Source organism: Lepus europaeus, chromosome 22 (genome assembly GCF_033115175.1).
Source record: "Lepus europaeus isolate LE1 chromosome 22, mLepTim1.pri, whole genome shotgun sequence".
Lineage (NCBI taxonomy): Eukaryota > Metazoa > Chordata > Mammalia > Lagomorpha > Leporidae > Lepus > Lepus europaeus.
Window position 1 is genome coordinate 10,401,716 of NC_084848.1, and position 21,708 is coordinate 10,423,423.

General features: G+C 45.7%; 1 protein-coding gene across 3 annotated transcripts in view; it reads left to right on the forward strand.

Moving 5' to 3' along the window:
- TRIP11 (thyroid hormone receptor interactor 11) overlaps positions 1 to 21,708 on the forward strand; it is an 82,394-nt gene that overhangs the window by 34,338 nt on the left and 26,348 nt on the right. For all 3 annotated transcript variants that reach the window (XM_062181751.1, XM_062181752.1, XM_062181753.1), the window contains exons 12-16: positions 6,528 to 6,668; positions 7,172 to 7,365; positions 11,488 to 11,651; positions 12,752 to 12,855; positions 18,312 to 18,411. In XM_062181751.1, the coding sequence (XP_062037735.1) occupies positions 6,528 to 6,668; positions 7,172 to 7,365; positions 11,488 to 11,651; positions 12,752 to 12,855; positions 18,312 to 18,411 (703 nt within the window). The remainder of the gene's footprint in view (positions 1 to 6,527; positions 6,669 to 7,171; positions 7,366 to 11,487; positions 11,652 to 12,751; positions 12,856 to 18,311; positions 18,412 to 21,708) is intronic.

Consider the following 21,708-nt stretch of genomic DNA (forward strand, 5'->3'; position numbering starts at 1 on the left):
GTAACTTCAGTTCAACCAAATTTCAGGCGTATTTCAGTAGCTGCTCGTAATGATTAACATTCTAGAGCTGCTGTATGTGGGGAGAAGCGCTGGGAAGTACACACTGCATCCTTGAGCTGCAGTAAGCAATAACCTTTGACCCCGGGACACGGTACGAGTCTGTGTGTGTGTGTCTGTGTGAAACCGAGGCGCTGCTTCAGGAACTAGGAAGCACCCTCCCACTACGTGTGATATTCCATAAACATAAACTACTGGCTGGTCTATGAAATTGCCTTCCATGGGTCTGGTATTAGTTGCAGCCTGGAATTGAACAGTTGTAGCCGTGCTTCGTTCTTTTCACAGAAGAGGCTCTGTAAGTCATTCTAATCCCAGCTCTGTTAGTCCAGGTCTCCGATGAAGACAGCAGAGACGTGTACTGGAGCCATCGCCTGCTGCCTCCCAGGGTTCACGGAAGCCTCAGTTGGAAGCAGAGCGAGACCTGAACCCAGACTTTGCGATATGGGATGCAGATGTCCCAAGTAGCATCTTAACTTCTGTAGCAAATGCCCACCCTTTTGTGTTTTCATTGACATTATTTTTATCCCCCCACCAAAAACCTGTTATTTAAGGAATACAAACTTCATGCATTTCATAAATACAGTTTAGGAATATAGTGATTCTTCCACAGTACCCACAATCCCACCCACACTCTCACCCCTCTTCTTCCTCCCTCTCCTATTCCCATTCTTATTTTTTACTAAGATCTATTTTTAATTAACTTTATACACATACAGTTAACTCTGTACTAAGTAAAGGGTTCAACAAATTGTATGAAAAAAAAATATTCCTCAACAGTCGAGACAAAGACTGTTCAAAGTCATTGCATCTCAAAGAGTTAATTTCACTTCTGTAGGTTAATTTTAGGTGCTCTATTAGTTATCACAGATCAGAGAGATCATACGGTATTTATCCTTTTGGGACTGGCTTATTTTCACTAGTGATTTTTTTTTTTATAAGATCTTTTTTTTTTTTTTCGACAGGCAGAGTGGACAGTGAGAGAGAGAGATAGAGAGAAAGGTCTTCCTTTTGCCATTGGTTCACCCTCCAATGGCTGCCATGGAGGCGCGCTGTGGCCAGTGCACCACGCTGATCCAATGGCAGGAGCCAGGTGCTTCTCCTGGTCTCCTATGTGGGTGCAGGGCCCAGGCACTTGGGCCATCCTCCACTGCACTCCCTGGCCACAGCAGAGAGCTGGCCTGGAAGAGGGACAACTGGGACAGAATCCAGTGCCCCGACCGAGACTAGAACCTGGTGTGCCGGCGCCACTAGGTGGAGGACTAGCCTATTGAGCCGCGGCGCCGGTGCTCACTAGTGATGTTTTCCAATTTCATCCATTTTGTTTCAAATGACCAGAAAATGACCAGATTTCTCTTGTCTTCTCTTGTCTTCTCTTGTCTTCCCTTGTCTTCCCTTGTCTTCCCTTGTCTTCCCTTCCCTTCCCTTCCCTTCCCTTCCTCTCTTCCTCTCTTCCTCTCTTCCTCTCTTCCTCTCTCTCTCTCTCTCTCTTTCTTTCTTTCTTTCTTTTCCACTGTGTACTCCCTGGCATACATATCCCATAATTTTTTTTTTATCCAGTCTTCAGTTGACAGGCATTTGGGTTGATTCCATCTCTTAGTTATTGTGAATTGAGCTGCAATAAACATGGGTGTACAGATAATATGCTGATTTCATTTCCCTTGGGTAAATTCCCAGGAGGTGGGCTGGGTCATACAGTAGGTCTACATTCAGATTTCTGAGGTATTTCCATACTTCCACAGTGGCTGTATGAGTTTACATTCCCACTAACAGTGGATTAGGGTACCTTTTTCCCCACATCCTCGCCAACATTTGTTGTTTGTTATTTCTGTGTGAAAGCTGTTCTAATAGGTGAGGTGAAACCTCATTGTGATTTTGATTTGCATTTCCCTGATGGCTAGTAATCCTGAGCATTTTTTCATGTGTGTATTGGCCATTTGGATTTCCTCTTTTGAAAAATGCATGTTTAAATCCTTTGCCCATTTCTTAACTAGGTTGTTTGTTTTGTTGTTGAGTTTCTTGATCTCTCTATATCTTCTGGTTATTAATCCTTTATCAGTTGCATGGTTTGCACGTAATTTCTCACATTCTGTCGGTTGCCTCTTCATTTTGCTGGGTGTTTCCTTTGCAGTGCAGAAGCTTCTCAATGTGATACGATCCCATTTGTCAATTTTGGCTTTGATTGCCTGTGTCCCTGGGGTGTTTTCCAAGAACTCTTTGCCTATGCTAATATCTTGGAGGGTTTCCTCAATGTTCTCTAATAATTTGATGATATTGGGTCATAGATTTAGGTCTTTAATCCATTTTGAGTAGACTTTTGTGTAAGATGTAAGGTAGGGGTCTTGCTTCATACTTCTGCATGTGTAGATCCAGTTTTCCCGGCACCATTTATTGAAGAGACTGTTCTTGCTCCAGGGATTGATTTTAGCTCCTTTGTCAAAGATAAGTTAGTTGTTGATGCATCGGTTGATTTCTGGCATTTCTATTCTGTTCCATTGGTCCATCCATCTATTTTTGTACTAGTACCAGGCTGTTTTGATTATAACTGCCCTGTAGTATGTCTTGAAATCTGGTTTTGTGATGCCTCTGGATTTGTTTTCATTGTATAAGATTGTTTTGGCTATTCAGGATCTCCTATGTTTCCATATGAATTTCAGCATCATTTTTTCAGTATCTAAGAAATGTCTTTGTTATTTTGATTGGTATTGCATTGAATCTGTAAATTGCTTTCAGGAGTATGGACATTTTGATGATATTGATTCTTCCAGTCCATGAACATGGAAGATTTTTCCTTTTTTTTTTGTATCTCCTATTTCTTTCTTTAGTGTTTTGTAATTCTCATCATAGAGATATTTGACATTTTGGTTAAATTTATACCAAAGTATTTGATTTTTAACTATTGTGAATGGGATCAATCTTAGAAGTTCTCTCAGCAGTGGCATTGTCTGTGTATACAAAGGCTATTGATTTTTTTAAGAAATTCTCTAAGCCCATCACCTGGGAAGCACACTTACTTTTTAATTTTATTTTATTTTAATTTGAAAGTCAGAGTTACACACAGAAGGAGAGGCAGAGAGAGAAAGACAGAGACAGAGACAGAGATAGAGACACAGAGAGAGAGAGAGAGAGAGCGGTCTTCCATCTGCTGGTTTACTCCCCAATTGGCCACAACGGCTGGAGCTGCACCAATCCGAAGCCAGGAGCCAGGAACTTCTTCTGGGTCTCCCATGCGGATGCAGAGGCCCAAGGACTTGAGCCATCCTCTGCTGCTTTTCCAGGCCATAGCAGAGAGCTGGGTTGGAAGTAGAGCAGCCGGGACTTGAACCGGCACCCATATAGGATACTGGCACTGTAGGCAGCAGCTTTACTCGCTTGCCACAGCACTGGCCCCAGGCTATTGATTTTTGTGTGTTGATTTTATATCCTGCCACTTTACCAAACTCTTCTATGAGTTTCAACAGTCTCTTAGTGGATTCTTTTTTTTTTTTTTTTTTTTGGACAGGCAGAGTGGACAGTGAGAGAGAGAGAGAGAAAGGTCTTCCTTCCTTTACCGTTGGTTTACCCAACAATGGCTGCTACGGCTGGTGTGCTGCGGCCAGCAGGTGCCTCTCCTGCTCCCATGGGGTACAGGGCCCAAGTACTTGGGCCATCCTCCACTGCACTCTGGGGCCACAGCAGAGAGCTGGCCTGGAAGAGGGGCAACTGGGACAGAATCCGGTGCCCCTACCGGGACTAGAACCCGGTGTGCCGGGGCCTCAGGCAGAGGATTAGCCTATTGAGCTGTGGATCCCTTATGTATAGAATCATGTCATCTACAAATAGGGATTGTTTAACTTCCTCTGTCCTACTTTGTATCCCTTTGATTTCTTTTTCTTGCCTAATGGTTCTGGCTAAAACTTCCAGGACTATTCTGAATAGCAGTGGTGAGAATGGGCATCCTTGTCTGGTTTTGGATCTCAGTGGGAATGCTTCCAACTTTTCCCCATTCAATGGGACATTGACTGTGGGTTTCTCATAAATTGCCTTGATTGTGTTGAGGAATGTTCTTTCTATACCCAATTTGCTCAAAGTTTTCATCATGAAAGGGTGCTGTATTTTTTTTTTTTTTTTTTTTTTTGACAGGCAGAGTGGACAGTGAGAGAGAGACAGAGAAAAAGGTCTTCCTTTGCCATTGGTTCACCCTCCAATGGCCGCTGCGGCCGGCGCACCGCACTAATCCGAAGGCAGGAGCCAGGTGCTTCTCCTGGTCTCCCATGGGGTGCAGGGCCCAAGTACTTGGGCCATCCTCCACTGCCTTCCCGGGCCATAGCAGAGAGCTGGCCTGGAAGAGGGGCAACCGGGACAGAATCCGGCGCCCCGACCAGGACTAGAACCGTGTGCTGGCGCCACAAGGTGGAGGATTAGCCTACTGAGCCATGGCCAAAGGGATGCTGTATTTTATCGTATGTTTTCTCTGCATCTATTGAGATAATCATATGGTTTTTGCTCTTTAGTTTGTTAATGTATCACATTGATTGATTTGTGAATATTAAGCCATCCTTGCGTACCTGGGATAAATCCCACTTGGGCCAGGTGAATGATCTTTCTGATGTGTTGTTGAATTCAATTGGCTGGTATTTTGTTGAGGATTTTTGTGTCATGTTCATCAGGGATTCATTGACATTTATACATCTTAAGTGTGAAGATTTTGTGAAGACTCTCCTATTTTCTAGGAAGCTTCCCAAGTTAGAATTAAGAGTACTTTTAGATTTATATTTTTTAAAGGTTTATTTATTTGAAAAACAGAGAGAAAGGAGAGAGATTTTCCATCCCCTGGTTCATTCCCCAAATGGCCGGCAATAGCCAGGGCTGCACCAGGCCAAACCAGGAGCCTGGAACTCCATCTGGGTCTCCCATATGGGTGCAGGGGCCCAAGCACTTGGGTCACCTTCAGTTGCTTTCCCAGGCACGTTAGCAGGGAATCTGATTGCAAGTGGAGCAGCTGGGACTCAAACCGGCACCCATATGGAATGCCAGCATTGCTGCTAGTGGCTTTACCCACTGCACCACATATTGCAGCACACAGTGCTGGCTCTTAGAATATCTATATCTATATATCTATATCTATCCAGAGTTACAGAAAGGCAAAGGCAGAGAGAGAAAGTGTGAGGTCTTCAATCTGCTGTTTTCATTCCCCAGATGGCTGCAATGGCTAGAGCTGAACTGATCCAAAGCCAGGAGTTTCTTCCAGATTTCTCCATGTGGGAGCAGGGGCCCAAGGCATTGGGCCATCTTCTACTGCTTTTCCAGGCCATAGCAGAGAACTAGATCTGAAGTGGAGCAGCCAGGACTCAAACCAGCACCCATATAGGATGCTGGCATTGTCAGCAGTGGCTTTACCCACTACACCACACAGTGCTGGCACCTAGATTATATTTTGAATCTAATAAGTCTTTATGAAACTCTTGTTCTAGGGAGAAAGGGATATTCTTAATGGGAGACCTTCAAAACTAACTTTTCAATCATTTGTTTATTCTGTTTAATATGAAAAAATATTAAATTGAAAAACCATTTTGGAAAATACTCTCTTATGGAGGAGGGAGTAAGTAGATAAAAGTAACGTAGTGTCATATTTGGCTTTCAGTTATCCTGGGGATATGTTATATGTTCTTAAAGAAATGAAAAGCTTGCCTGAAAACTTAAAATAGATGTTTGTTTAAAACAGAAAAGAATTGGCTGTAAATAACCTGACACTTTTTTTGTGCTTTTAAAAATTGCAGCTGTCATCTGGAATTGGTAGCCTTAGCTTTTGCAGTAAAGTCGTATTTTTCTGCCGCCCTTACTTGCGTGGAATGCATGTAAGGAGACATTGTCCTCACTGTCTGGCAAGATGAGTTCAGAAGCTAACTTGTTAACTTATTGCCCAGGTGTTTTGCCTTTCTCTCTTTTGGGACCGCTTGATACTGTTGCTTTCTCCGACAGCTGTGGGTGGCTGATGAACCGACCCAGGTGTGCAGGTGCGCACACAGATATTGGTGACTTTGTGGCCTGTGAACACTGGTGTAAAGGGTAAATTTGAAGGGGATTTTGTCTTGGATTCCTTTTAAATCATTTCCCATAAACATGCCTTTTCTTTTAGAATAGTTTAAGATTTATAGAAAAATTGCAGAGATGGTTGAGAGAATTCTCATCTTGCTCACAGCCAGTTTCCCTTCCTGCTAATGTCTTGGGTTCTGTTTGTCAAGGCTAGTGAGCCAGTATTGAGGCGTTGCGGTCAACTGTCCATGTTCTTCTCCCGTTTCAGGATGCCATCCGGGGCCCGCCCTGCTGTGTCTGGATGTCCTGTTTACCAGGCTCTGGACTGGGACCATTTCTCATACTGGCCTCTTTTTGTTGGCTTTAACATAGTTAACTTTATTTTAAAACTATTTAATGAAGAAAGTATTTTAATGTATTTTTCTTTAAAGCTAAAGTGATTTTTTTCTTCCCTGAAGGGCAAGGCTGGGGAGTTAAATCAACTTTTAAATGCAGTTAAGTCAATGCAGGAGAAGACGGTTACATTTCAGCAGGAGAGAGACCAGGTCCTGCTGGCCCTGAAACAGAAGCAGATGGAAAACAGCACCCTGCAGAATGAGGTATGCCGACAGCAGGTGTAGTCTAGCCGAGAACACTGGAGGATGGTCGGGTAAAGTGGGTTTTTCGGGTAATTTTCCGTCATTTTCTTCTAGTGTGCAGCAGTGGGGTTTTGATCTCCCAGGGTGCCTTTTTTTCCTTCCACTTTTCAAAAGTGAAGACCATGGCATATTGTGGATGTAAGGAAAAGTTCTGACTCATAAAGTATGAAAAAAATGAGGTTTACTGAAAAAGTATTCTGTCGCAAAGAGCCCACTACTTTTATGGAATTCCAGTTTCCACGAGGGCCATGGGGAATGAGGTCCTACAAAGCACACCTTCCAGATGAGTTTTCAAGATGATTTCAGGGGAATTTTTTCCTAAGTATAAGTAAGCCTTGCAGTATGCGAAATGAATGTCCAGTTGATACACTTTAGTAATGTGAGAAGAAGTTTGGCGGGAGAGCGACTTGTTGGGGAGGGAGGCGTGTTATGTAGAGGAGAAGTGAAGAGTTGTCCTGTCCTAGGTTCAGCACTTACGTGACAAAGAATCACGGCTAAACCAGGAGCTGGAGAGACTGCGGAACCATCTTTTAGAATCGGAGGATTCTTACACTCGGGAAGCTTTGGCTGCAGAAGATAGAGAGGCTAAACTAAGAAAAAAAGTCACAGCATTGGAAGAAAAGCTAGTGTCCTCCTCCAGCGCCATGGAAAATGCCAGGTAACTCTTCGTTTGTCTGCGTTACCGTTGACAGAAGACGTCTTGAGACAGACTCAGCGGCGTCTTTCACACGCCAGCTCCTTCTCACAGTCGCTTTCCCGTTTCACAGGTGAAGGGGCGGAGGGTGCCGAGGTGTAGTAACCGGCCCGGGTCAGGCACACGGAATCTGCCCGGGTCTCACGCCCAGGTCTGTGACTTACGCAGACGTGGTGTTCAGACGTTGGGAATCTCGGCCTCTTCCAGGAGTGCAGTCTGAAGTTCTGGCAGGCTTAATTAGCTCTGGCCAGCTCCCAGAGAACTGGTTTAACTTGTGGTCTTGTTCTCCATCAGCAAATCCAAGGCTGCACTAGGTGTGTTAGAGGGTCAAGTTCCAAGTCAGTGTGAAGAACAGGGACCAGGCTCTGCTTTCGTATTTTAAGTTTTATTTCTCCTAATAAGATATTCTTTCTTATTACAAAAACATGATATTTTTTACTTCAGGGAAATCAGACAAATGAGAAGAACATATAACAGAGTCCCACTCACCCAGCAGAATCCTTTTTGTGATTTTAAAATTTATATTTGTGTATAAGTATTACATATATTTTTGAAAGCTAAATTGAGACACTGTTCATACTGTTTTGGACTTAATATGTGTATCAGTATGTATTGAGCCATATATATATATCTTCTTTGCAGAATCATGAATTTTCCGGTTTCTTTATCCTAGTTATTATTGGACATTTAGTGTTTGAACTTCTTAGAATCACTAAGTACTGTCATGATATCCTGAGGCTTTTTTTTTTTTTTAAAGATTTATTTATTTATTTGAAAGAGTTACAGAGAGGTAGAGGCAGAGAGAGAGCCCTTCCATCTGCTGGTTCACTCCCCAGATGCCTGCAACAGGTGGAGCTGCACCGATCCAGAGCCAGGAGCCAGGAGCTTCTTCTGGGTCTCCCATGCGAGTGCAGGAACCCAAGGACTTGGGCCATCTTCCACTGCTTTCCCAGGCCATAACAGAGCGCTGGGTCAAATGTGGAGAAGCCGGGACTCGAACAGGTGTCCATATGGGATGCAGGCACTGCAGGCGGCGGCTTTACCCACTGTCCCGCAGCACCGGCCCCGGCATGTGTTTTTGTGGATGACAGATTATTTCTGTAGTGTAAATTTTGAGAAATGGAACTTGTAGGTCAAGGAGCATTTTAAAACTTTTGAGATTGTACTGCTGACTTATTTTCCAGAAAAAATTTGTATCCACTCCTGTTTCCATTAGTGGTGCGCCTCTCATTCTGTATTCTCACTGTGCCTGTTTCTGAGGGAGGTTTAAGGAAGCAGTGGAGACATCTCCGAGGGTGAACCCCTCTGTCTTCCTTTGCCACGTGGGTTTTTATACCTTCAGAATCAGGAGGAAAACATGTTTAAGATGGGAATTAATAACAGCGAACGATCATTTCTCTGTGTGTTTCACATTGACAGGAATGCCAAAGTATCCCCAGGTTGTAACATTGCATGTTACAATTCCTCTTTGTAATTTTCAGGCTCTGATTTTCTCTGATAATTAAAATAATTTCTATTCTCTGCCCCTTTCATGTGCTCTTCCTAATAACTTCCAGAATAGCCTTCCTTACGCAGAGTTGTGATCTTGTAACTTCTTTCTCAAAAGCCAGTCTTGACTCCCATACTGCAGGGAGTATCCTCACCTGTTCACTGGAGAGATGGACTTGGAGAAGAGCAGGTGCACCCAGATCTGTTACAGTGGGCGGTTTACAGCCCCTCCCCTGGTTCCTCACTGGCCGAGTACTGCAGGTGTACAGTCTTGGGTGACATCACCTAAGTTACAAAGTTACTTCTCCTTCCTTCTCTGAAATTTGACTTCCTCCTGTTAGCGGGTTCCTCCGTAACCTCCTGTTTGCCTAGTGAGTTTTGCTACATCTGCAAGTCAGCCCACAGTGATTCTCCCCGTCTGTGTTGAAAGTGGCCCTGGCGTCCTGCAGCACTGCTGTCCACGTGCGGCCCAGCCTTGTCTCAGGCCCTCAGACAGGAGAGCTGCTGTTCCCACTGTTTCTGTTTCCCCACTTCTTTTCGGATTATTTCTTCTACCTGAAGAGCACGTCTGATCCCTACTGGCTTTTCTGTGACTCCTGCCTTTTAAATTCCATTTTCTTCATGCAAGATGCTTTATTCTCATATCCAAACACGAACTGTGGTGTGCTAATTTTCCTATGCACTTAAATAATACTTTGAATCTTTAATAGGACTTACATTTTACGCAAGCGTGGTTGCCCTGTCTTGTACAGTCTCCCATCCCATGAAATGTGAGGTTGCTGGAGGCGGGAGAGATGCCATTCGTTCTGTACCACTCCCACAGCATGTCTTGCACATAGTTTACTAAGCAGCATTTGTTGTATGACTAGCTCAGATCTGCAAACCAGGTCGTGGTGTGTTGAGACTTAATAGTCACACCTGGTATTTATTGACTTTTTGAGTGCTGTCATAGCTCATTTCATCCTTAATATCAAGCCAGCAAAGTGAGTAAGTCCAAGAACATTTGGGGCCATAGTTCGAGTCTTCTAATTATCAGTTTATGCTCTTGCCACAAGAGGGTGCTGTTGGGCAGTCTTTTCAAATAGACTGCCCTTGAATAAGAATTTAACTGGATATTAAAAACCTAGAAAAGTCATTACAATGTTTTGAATGTAATCATTATACATGAAGGAAATGTACCAGTGATAGAAGCCTGGATAGCTGCTCTATAAATAAATCTATTAGCAATTTCTGGATTATTATTTGGGTCAGGGATAGAGGTTGTTGTATTTAATGTAAACAGAAAGATGACAGTAAGAGATAACCAGTACAGTTCATCAGTGGGTAGCCTCTGGGAAGCTGGAGTTCACTGCCATTGTGAGGTGTCAAAATCAAGGTGGTGTCGTGAAGCTGGACAAAGTGACATCAGAGGTCCCTTACAACCTAAAATTTTATGACACATTACATCATAGAGTTTAGCCTGGAAACACTAAAGTTGTAAACTGTCTGTAAATTAGGCTAAACATTTCTTGCTTACCTAATTCTTAGTTTTTTAAGAAAATTTATTTGAAAGGCAGAGAGACAGAGATAGATCTTTTATCTGCTGGTTCATTCCCCAAATGCCTGCAAAAGCCAGGACTGGACCAGGCCAAAGCCAATAACCAAGATCTCCAACCAGGTCTCCCACTTGACTGGCTGGACCCAAGTGCTTAAGCCGTCAACTGCTGCCTCCCAGGGTGCACATTAGCTCACAGCTGGATTGGAAATGGAGTCAGGACTCAAACCCAGGTGCTCCTGTGTGGGATCCAGGCGTCTCAACTGACGCTTCAACTGTTATGCTAAATGCCCACCCCTAATTCTTAGTCTGTAAAGGAGTGCCCTGGTCCAGGGCGTGATGTAGCAGCTGAAGCCACTGCTTGTGATGCCAGCATCCAAATGGGTGCTGGTTCGCATCCTGGCTGCTCTGCTTCTGATCCAGCTCCAGACAATAGGCTGGGAAAAGCAGCAGGCCTGCCACCTAGGTGGGGGACCCGGAGGAGGCTCCTGGCTCAGCCATCGGGAGAGGGAACCAGCAGATGGAAGCTTGCTCGCTCTCTGTCTCTCTCTCTCTCTGTAACTGTGACTTTCAAATAAGTCAATCTTAAAATAAAAAGTGCTTTGTTCAAAGTAGTCACTTTCACAGGAAAGACAATTGAATTAAAACAGGCTACCAGAGAAGAACTTTGCACATTTCTTTGCAGTCTAATTTGTATTGAATGTAGGGAAGGGCACAGTCAGAGACAGTGGACTGGTCGTTGCCAGGGAAGGGGGCCTCCGTGATGGGCACTTCAGTCCGGGAGACGAGGGAAGCTCCTGAGGTGATGCCAACAATGCTTGCACAGCGCAGTATGCGTGTACCTAGTGCCATGGAACTGTGCCCTTGAAAGTGCTCGGTGTGGTAGGTTTTACGTGCTGCACGTTTTAGCACAATCGAGAAAGGTAGGGCAGATGTTTCCTCTTGTTACAGCATCTAAATACTTTGAAATCCAACTTAAATTGGTGCAGTACAGTGTAGTAAGCTGTTTCTTGTTCAGTATCTAAGAGATGGAAGCATTTGACTTTCGTTGTTTTGCTCTGAAGCCACCAGGCCAGCGTGCAGGTAGAGTCGTTGCAGGAGCAGCTGAACGTGGTCTCCAAGCAAAGGGATGAGGCCGCGCTGCAGCTGTCCGTGTCTCGGGAGCAGGTGAAGCAGTACGCGCTGTCCCTCAGCAACCTGCAGATGGTGCTAGAGCACTTCCAACAAGGTGAGCTGGGAGGCAGCCTGTCGGTAAGGAACAGTTGCGAGTGTTGGCGGTTCTGCTCTGTTGGGGTGCTGTTTCCCTTCGGAGAGTTTTAATTATCAGTCATTACGGTGCTTTGAGATACTGACTGACTTGTTCTTAACCCTGCGCCTGCTCTGGGGTAGCTGCTGTTTCAAGTGGAGACGCAGCTGCGATCAGCAGAGCACTTTGCCCTGAGCCACGGTGCTGCCCACTGCTCCTCCCGTCCCGAGCTGAGCCCCACTCCCATCAGCCGCTCGCCCACACACTTAGTAACTGTTGTCGTGACTTAGCTGCTCGTGGGGTGGTGCCTAGGGGACGTGAGGCTGGTAAATACTAGGGTTGATGCCGTGGGCCCCAGCGGAACTTAGGTTTATTCCTATATGGCCCTTCAAGGTTACTCGTATGGTTGGAATCTGGAATTTTAAATATAAAATTTTTCTAGGTCTGCTTTATCATATTATCCAATGACTAGTGTGAGAGTGTATACAAAGTGGTATGGTGCTGAGGCTGGAGAGAGAGCCTTGCCGGAGAGGAAAACCTCTGGAGACCTGCAGGGAGAGAACACTGTGCAAGATGGACAGGGTGGGGCGGGCTGGGAGAGCAGGCCGTGGGCACAGGGTGGACAGGGTGGGGCGGGCTGGGAGAGCAGGCCGTGGGCACAGGCTGGGGTGGGCTGGGAGAGCAGGCCATGGGCACAGGCTGTGGTGGGCTGGGAGAGCAGCCAGTGGGCACAGGCTGGGGCAGGCTGGGAGAGCAGGCCGTGGGCACAGGCTGGGGCAGGCTGTGAGAGCAGGCCATGGGCACAGGCTGGGGCAGGCTGGGAGAGCAGGCCATGGGCACAGGCTGGGGCGGGCTGGGAGAGCAGGCCGTGGGCACAGGCTGGGAGAGCAGGCTGTGGGCACAGGCTGGGGTGGGCTGGGAGAGCAGGCAGTGGGCTGTGACTTTAGTCCTGCCTCACGTCATCACCTAGGCATGTGTCATGTTCTTGTTGAACTGCTTTTGTTGAATTAAAATTTCAATGTTGAGATTCCAACTTTGTCACACATTAACAAAATACTAATGTAACTTTCTCTTCTCTTTAGAGGAAAAAACTATGTATTCTGCTGAATTAGAAAAGCAAAAGCAGCTTATAGCTGAATGGAAGAAAAAGGCAGAAAATCTGGAAGGAAAAGTGGTGGCATTACAAGTACGTCAAACAGTTTGCTCTTGTAGACCGTGTGTTCATGGGTAGTTCCTTGTTTTCTTTTTTTTTTAAAGATTTATTTATTTGAAAGAGCTACACACCGAGAGAGGAGAGGCAGAGAGAGAGAGAGGTCTTCCACCCGATGGTTCATTCCCCAATTGGCCACAATGGCCAGAGCTTTGCTGATCTGAAGCCATGAGCTAGGAGCTTCTTCTGGGTCTCCCATGAGGGTGCAGGGGCCCAAGGACTTGGGCCATCTTCTACTGCTTTCCCAGGCCATAGCAGAGAGCTGGATCAGAAGTGGAGCAGTTAGCTCTCGAACCAGTGCCCATATTGGATGCCAGCACTGCAGGCGACGGCTTTACCCACTAAGCCACAGCACCAACCTCAGCATTATTCTTTAAAGTATTGCTGCTTTTTTTTTTTTTTTAAGATTTTATTTATTTATTTGAGAGGCAGAGTTAGAGAGGGAGAGACAGAAATGTCTTCCATCCACTGGTTCACTCCTCAAATGGCCACAATGGCCTAGACTGTTCTCATCCAAAGCCACTGGTCTCACGTAGGTGCAGGAACCCAAGCACTTTGGCCATCCTCTACTGCTTTCCCAGGCTATAAGCAGAGAGCTGGATCAGAAGTGGAGCAGGCCGGCGCCACGGCTCAATAGGCTAGTCCTCCACCTGCAGCACTGGCACACCAGGTTCTAGTCCCAGTCGGGCACCAGATTCTGTCCCGGTTGCCCTCTTCCAGGCCAGCTCTCTGCTGTGGCCCGGGAGTGCAGTGGAGGATGGCCCAGGTTCTTGGGCCCTGCACCCCATGGGAGACCAGGAGGAAGCACTTGGCTCCTGCCTTTGCATCAGCGCGGTGCGCCGGCCGCAGCACACCAGCCGCGGGCGGCCATTGGAGGGTGAACCAACGGCAAAGGAAGACCTTCCTCTCTGTCTCTCTCTCTCACTGTCCACTCTGCCTGTCAAAAAAAAAAAAAAAAAAAAGAAAAGAAAAGAAAAGAAAAAAAGAAGTGGAGCAGCCCAGACACAAACTAGCACCCATATGGGATGATGGTGCTGCAGGCCAAGGCTTAGCCCACTATGCCACAGTGCTGGGTCCTCTCCCTCTCCCTTCCTTCCTCCTTTTCCCTCTCTCTTTTCCTCCCTCCTTCCCTCCCTTCCTTCTTTCTTTCATTTATTTGAAAGAGGGAGTAAAGGAGAGAGAGAGAGAGATCTTCTCTTTGCTGGTTCACCCTCTAAGTGGCTGCAACATGCAGTGCTGACGCCTGGAGCCAGTAACTCCATCCGAGTGAGTCTCTTACGTGTGCGGCAGGAGCCCAAGCACCTCGGGCGTTCTCATCTGCCTTCCCAGGGGCACCAGCCTTGGTGCTCATATGGGAAGCTGGCGTCGTAGGTGGCAGCCCAACCCGCTGTGGCACAATGCCAGCCCCCTAAAATGTTTCTATTATATAAGTACAGACATTTTATATAAAATGTAAGTGAAATGAACCCATATGGAGAAATCCAACATGAAAGTGACTTGCTTTTAGATTGAGGAGAAGTGTTTCTGAGTCACAGGTAGACTCCAGCTGTAGTTGGTAGAAAATAATAAAATTCATTTACCTGGCATTAGTGGTGAACATGCTGTTCAGGAATAACAGTGTGCCAAGTAAGTGAGGGTATAATTCCTGTAAAGTCTAGAAGTTTTTATTAAATGTTAAGTGGCTGCAAAAATATTTAGATAAGAGGCATAAAATATAGGGATAGCGATGCAGCAAATTCCCAGTGTGGGAAATACAGTGTCCTCCAGAGTGCTCCAGGGACCCTCTGCAGCTCGCCCGTTCCCCGGGGTAACCACTCTTTCAAGCTATTGTGGTTATCACCCTCTTGCTTTTTGTGGGTTTATCACACAGGTTTGTATTTCCAAATAATACATTGATTTTGCTTGTTTTTGAAATTATGTAAATGGAATTTGAACTGTATATAAACTGACTGTACTTAAATCTCTTTTGAGATTTGCTTTTTTTTTTTTTTTTTTTTTTTTTACTTAGTGTTATGTGTGATTGTGTAGCTGATTCATTATTTTCCCTGTAATCTGTTCCCATTTTACTGACTGATGGAGCGCTGTTCCGGTCTCTTCTCTACAAACAGTGTGGTTATGTACTTCCTTATTTCTCTCTCCTAGTGTGCACATACAGGAATTTCTTCTGGGTGTATATTTTGATTGGCGCCGCCGAGTCTGGGGTACATGTGGGCAGTGTCAGCTTTGTTGAGTGACAGCGCGCTCTTCTCCAGCCTGGTTGTGCTCGTTTACTCCAGTTCCCGTCCTGCATCCTCTTCAACTCTTGGCATTGTCGGACCTTACACTTTTAACTCCATTTTCCATGAGCGTTTTTGAAGTAATCTCGTTTTATCCAACACTTTTTGTGATTCCCAGTGGGTCAAAATTTAGAGTACAGATCTTTTAAAATTAAGTTGTTTTTAAAATTTAAAATGTAATATGCATTTTGAAAAATCAGAAAGAGTAAATTAATAAAGTTAAGAACGGATTGGGGCCAGTGTTGTGGCACAGTGCGATTAATGCTGGCATCCCATGTGGACACCACTTCAAGTCTCAGCTGTTCCACTTCTGATCCAGCTCCCTGCTAATGTGCCTGGAAAGCAGAGGAGGATGGCCCAAGTCCTTGGGGCCCTATACCCACATGGGAGACGTGGATGGAGGTCTAGGCTCCTGGCCTTGTCCTGGCCCAGCCCTGACCGTTGCAGCTATTTTGGGAGTGAGCCAGGGGACGGAAGATCTCTCTGTCTCTCTGCCCCTTCCACTCTCTGTACCTCTGCCTTTTTTTTTTTTTTTTCCTTAGAAGGATTTATTTGTTTATTTGAAAGGCAGAGTTAGAGAGGGAGAGAGAGACAGAAACAGAGACAGAGACAGAGAAAGAAGTCTTCCATCCACTGATTCACTCCCCAAATGGCCACAAAGGCTGGGGCTGGGCCAGGCCAAACCCAGGAACCAGGATCTTCCTGTAGGTCTCCCACATGGGTACAAGGGACCCAAGGACTTGGGCCATCTTCTGCTGTATTCCTAGGCATATTAGCAGGGAGCTGGATTGGAAGTGGAGCAGCTGGTACTTGAACCAGCACCCATATGGGCTGTTGGCATCAAAGGCAGCTTTACCTGCTACGCCACATCACTGGCCCCAACTCTCCCTTTCAAATAAATAAGTAAATCTTAAAAGAGCAACCAAACAACAAAAAAAAACCCTGAAACTAGAAAATAAAAACTAAACAAATGGTAGAAAGAATAACAATATAATGCTGATTTTTAAGAAAGCTTTAGTGTAGTTTTAAGCTTTAATAATTTCATAAGTATAAATGCTACAAATATTTTTAAATTATTTAAATTTATTTGAATTTCATTTAAATTTAGTTTTGTGAATTTTAAACAACTTTTTGTTTAAAATTTTAGTTTCCACTTGTCAGGATTCAAACCCTGGAAGCAGAACCAGTAGGGGTGTGTTTGTGTGTAAACGCAGATTTGTCTGTGGGATACATGTGGAGACACACATTTGCAGTTTATTACTGGGAATTGGTGACGTAATTGTGCAGCCAGCTAAGCAAATCTGTAAGGCTGCCGTCCGGGCGGGAAGGCCACATCAAAGGCAGCTGGCCTCTGCAGCACGGGCCCCAGCTGCTGCTGTCCTCAGAAATCGCAAGTGGGATGGAGCTCCTTGTGCACAGGCGGGAGCTGCTGTGCACAGAAGAGAAGTTTTCTCACTTCGGGGAGAAGCCCAAGTCTTGCTTTTAAGGATGTCCCACTGGTTCAGGCAGGCCCGCCAGACCTCTGGGATGGTGTACCTTCCTTCACTTCTGGGAGCAAGGACTGTGATTATATGTGTAAAATACCTTCCCAGCAACATCTGGAGTGTGTGTGATTGACTAGCTGGAGACTGTAGCTATGCAAAGTGACACATCAATCACACGGGTTGCAGATGGCCTGGAATTTACATGGATGAATGCTTGGGAATACCCAAGAAAATGAGAAAAAAATAGCAGTGAGTAGGGGCCTTGCCCACTAGCTGTCAAAATAGAGCCATAAATCAATATGGCGTTACCTCGGTCAATAGAGCAGAGGGAGAACCCAGAAATAGGGATTTTAGACTAAACCTTAAAGTCAGCTAATTTTAATTTAATGAAGAAAAGGATAGATTATCTAATAAATGACTTTGGCAAACTGTCCATACAGAAGAAATTAAAATTGGACCCCGTCTTGCATCATATACAATAATACATTCCAGTTGTATACAAACAGGGATTCTCAGTTATAAGTGCACTAAGTTTCTGGGTATGCTGGTTAGCACTTCTGACATTTAGTGTCAAAATCACTCCCACTGGAAAATGCCACATTAAGGATTTAAGTCTAAACATTTTTGCATGGGGCCAGCGTTGTGGCATAGCAGGTAAAGCTACCACCTGCAGTGCCGGCAGTCCATATGGGTGTCGGTTCAAGTCCTGGCTGCTCCACTTCTGGTCCAGCTCCCAGCTGATGCACCTGGAAAGCAGTGGTAGATGTCCCAATTCCCTTGGGCCCCTGCACCCACGTGGGAAACCTGGAGGCAGCTCCTGGCTTCGGCCCTGGTTGTTGGCGGCCATTTGGGGAGTGAAACAGCAAGTGGAAGATCTGTCTCTCTCTCTCTCTCTCTCTCTCTGTCTGTCCCTTTCTCTCTCAATGTGTAACTCTACCTTTCAAATCAAATATCTTTAAAAATTTTTTCTGCAATAAACTCTAGAAGACTTCACAGTCCTGGAGTGAGGGGAGCCTAAGCACGGAACTCAACAAGCTGCGAAAGCAGAGAGGACGTGGCTGACTGCGCCGCTGTGAAATATTTGCGGGGCAGAAGGTGCTGTGCTCAGACAGACGCAGATCTGCGACAAGGGTTCACATCTGCTGTCCGAGGCACTCGTGAAAATCCAGAGTGAGAGGCGGCCCGGTAGAAGCGTACGGGCAGTATGTGCAGCGATTTTCACAGACAAGCCGATCCACTGTCCTGCGAACATGCAGAAAAGGCTTCGATTCACTAGCAGGGCAATCGGATTTAAAGTGATAAAGTCATAATGAAATATCACCTCATGTGATATTAAATTAAATAATATAAAATTAAAAAGAGCAAGGATGTTTGTTGCCCTATTTCTTGCCTTTTTATATCTGTTCTTTGTTTTTTTGTTGTTACTTTTTTTTAGCACCCATCCTGTGTTGTGTTGCAGTAACATCCCCTCTTTTCCTTCGGTTCCTGTGAATAAAAGGCAGCCCCGTTGGGAAAACGTGAGGTCTGCCAGGGCTGCTGCTCCGTCCCGTGCGGGTACGGCGGTGCCGCTTCTGTAGCGGAGGCGTACGGCACTGATGGCCACTGGCTCCCGGCGCTGTGGTTTGCAAGGCGGTCTTTGCCTGCTACTTTTTAACAAGCTTTTCTCCTTCAGGAACGTTTGGATGAAGCAAATGCTGCGTTGGACTCGGCGTCAAGACTTACAGAACAGTTAGACCTGAAGGAAGAACAAATTGAAGAACTTCAAAAACAAAGTAGGTTTGGTTTGTTTGCTTTGTTTCCTCCTCTTGCCCCTGGTACTAGTGCTGGGTCAGATGTTGTCTTACATCATGTGTTGGCAGCGTTGGATGAGGCCAGCTGCACTGGGGACCTCCAGCTCTGTCTCCGTCTCCATGGCTGGTTTGCCTCCACTTGAGTAGCAGCCTGGTAGACCTGGAGTCCCTGAGTTGGCCCTGACTGTTCAGTTTGTTTTCCTTGATGTTGCGACCGTGCTGTGGTGTTGCTGTCCTCTGTGGACTGATTGGGGCTGATAGGATTGTTGATGGTGGTGGCCTCTCCCCGATCCTGCCTAAAGCTGTCTGATCTGTCAGGGCAGGAGTCACGTTTGAGTGACAGTGTGGGAACGGCTCCGTCTTTACGGTTGTAGGTGGTGCTCTCCACAGACACTCGTCCTGTGTGTCGTGAGCTCTGTCAGTTCCTGACGTTGTGTCCAGCACTTAGGATTGAGAGCAGAGGCCGTCGGGTAGTTTTGAGTGTCTTGTCGCATCGACAGTTGACAAATGGCACTCCTCAGTTAGTCTGATCTAGGTGCAACCAAAAAGTTGAAGCTGTTGTGCGACTGCATTTCTAGGTAATGATTCAAGGTTCTTGGAGCCTAGGACTGTGTCTAGGTTAGGCACACTAACAGGCGCATAATTAAGGAGTTAAGAAATACATATCATATTACATAAAATAAAAAGAAGAAATAGGTAAATATGTCTGGGAAAGCAGTGGACGACGTCCCAAGTGCCTGGGCCCCTGCACCCATGTGGGAGACCCGGAAGAAGCTCCTGGCCACTGGCTTCGGATTGGCCCGGCTCTGGCCGTTGTAGTCATTTGGGGAATGAATCGATGGATGGAACATTTCTTGCTCTCTCTCCCTCTCTGACTGTGCCTTTCAAATCAATAAATAAATCTTTAAAAAAAAAGGAAAACAGCAACTTAGAGCTTGAGAAGAATGTAGGTAAGAAGCACTGATGCGTGGATGCCAAAGGGAGCTGGCCTAAATCCAGCAGGAGAGAGGGGCTGGGAGGTGGCTAGGAATACAAGACAAGACAAGTACTAGGCAGTTCTTTCAAGTCAGTTCTGAGGCAGATGGCTGCCCAGCTGAAGGTTCCCTGCTTGGCAGACTTGGCCAGCCTGGGGCCGGAGACGCAGTGCAACACCTGGAAGTGCACAGCGAGGAGGATCTGTCTGCTGCTCGCCATAGCCCGCCCTGTGCCGCTCAGCCTTCGTTCACTCGCTGCTCATCAGCAGCTCCATTTTGTACGTGAAAGGAAGGGACATTTCAACTCTGGTCTTTTTCGCGTGACCAAAGCTCATGATTGCTGTATTCTTGGCAGGAAAGTGGCTGTTTGTAGCCTGACTTGTAATCTGTGCTGTGTGTCTCTGTCTCCTGTGCAGAGATGGTGGCACTCTGTGTGGTGCCCAGATGCCGACATGGTTGCCTTTACCAAGAGGCAGTATTTATTGGGAAGCACTGTGTTCAGATCGAAGGCCATGCAGCTGCAGCATTATTGCAGAAGGCAGAAGGGCGGTACAAGGGAGCAGCATGGGCACCTGAGGCAGGTTAGCAAAGGAGTTGCTGTCCTAGGGTTGGACCGGCCAAAGAGGGTGAAAAGCTTAGTTCTGAAGCAGCTCTTGGTCCGTGATAGCTCAGTGTGTGTCACACTGCTATAACAAGGCCACAAGCAGACAGTGAAGAAGTTCTATGCGGTAGTGGACTTTCTTCATTATAACCAGTCAGGCTTAGGTGGTCTAGGTTCCTATTCATGTGAAAGAAAAGTTGCAGTTAGTATTTATCCTAAATGTAAAGAAACACAAATCCCTCTGGAGGAGTCAGAATTGCTACAGAAAAATCTCAAATTGTGCTTGTACAAGTGGTGTTTGAAAGAGCAGGCAAGAAGCCAGTGCTGCGCAGACAGGAAGGGGAATGAGGAGACAGTTGGTTCTGTTATGGCTTTAAGTCATTCTTGCCATTTACAGCTCCTCTTGACAGTCCGTATTCTTATGTTACCTAAGTGCCGAATTCGTATCGCTTTTTTATCTCTAAGCACAAATGTGATTTTATTTTCGCAAAGCTACACTCTGGATTTGATAATATAAGCAAAAGTATGATTGGCCTGCTTGTTTCAAAAGAATCACTGTATATTTTCTTTCCTGGATCATTAAATGCTTTAAATGTTGATTGATGTTGTAATACTGTACTTTATTTTTAACACAAAACTTGGCCAGACAGCAAAAATATTTGCCAGGAGAAACAATTTTGAAAAAGACAGATTGGCTTTTGTTGCAAGAAAGTACATAGAGATTTAAGTTGTAGAGGCAAAGTATTGTTTTATTTCTCAGCGTCTGTAGACTAATGATTAGTTGATATGCTGTTTCAACATTTTAACAATATTAGGAAACACTTTAAAAAGTGCTATTTTATTCAGAATGGCTGATTGTGTCATTGCTACCAGAGATGAAATGATTCAGATTGGCCAGACTCAGGAAGAGAGCACTGCTGTGCTGACACCAGGATTAAGTGGAAGATTGTCGATGGTTGCAGCCTTTCTGTGTGATTGTTAGTGCCATATCTGTGCAGCTGTGGTTGTGAATTGAGGGTATTTACAGGCCTTGTCTTGAAAGTACAAAGGTAGATGCCTTGTCATGCATCAAGTTCTTAATGAGAAGCAACTCTTTGGCTTTATGTCGGAAGCTATGTGATACACTAGGTAGGATCCTTTTTTGTCTCATTTTTTTTTCTTTAAGATTTATTTTATTTATTTGAAAGGCAGAGATCTTCCATCTGCTGGTTCATTCCCCAAATGGCCGAGCTGGGCCAAGATGAAGCCAGGAGCCAGGAGCTTCCTCCAGGTCTCCCATTTGGATGCAGGGGCCCAAGCACTTGGGCCATCTTTCACTGTTTTCCCAGACACATTAGTAGGGAGCTGGATCTGAAGTGGAGCAGCTGGGACTTGAACCAGCACCCATATGGGATGCCGGCACTGCAGGTGGCAGCTTAGCTCATTATGCCACAATGCTGGCCCCCTTTCTTTTTATTTTATTTGAAAGGCAGAGAGACAGAGAGCTCTTCCATCCACTGCTACACTCCCCAGATGCCCAACTGCAGCCAGGCTGGTCCAGGCAGGAGCCAGGAGCCTGGGTCTCACTCGAGCAGCTGAGCTGTCATCTGCTGGCTCCCAGAGTGTACATTAGCAGGAACATGGATCAGCAGCAGAGCTCAATTCAGAGCCAGGAGCTCCAGGTAGGGATGGCGTCCCAAGCAGAATCTTAACCACTGTGCCAAG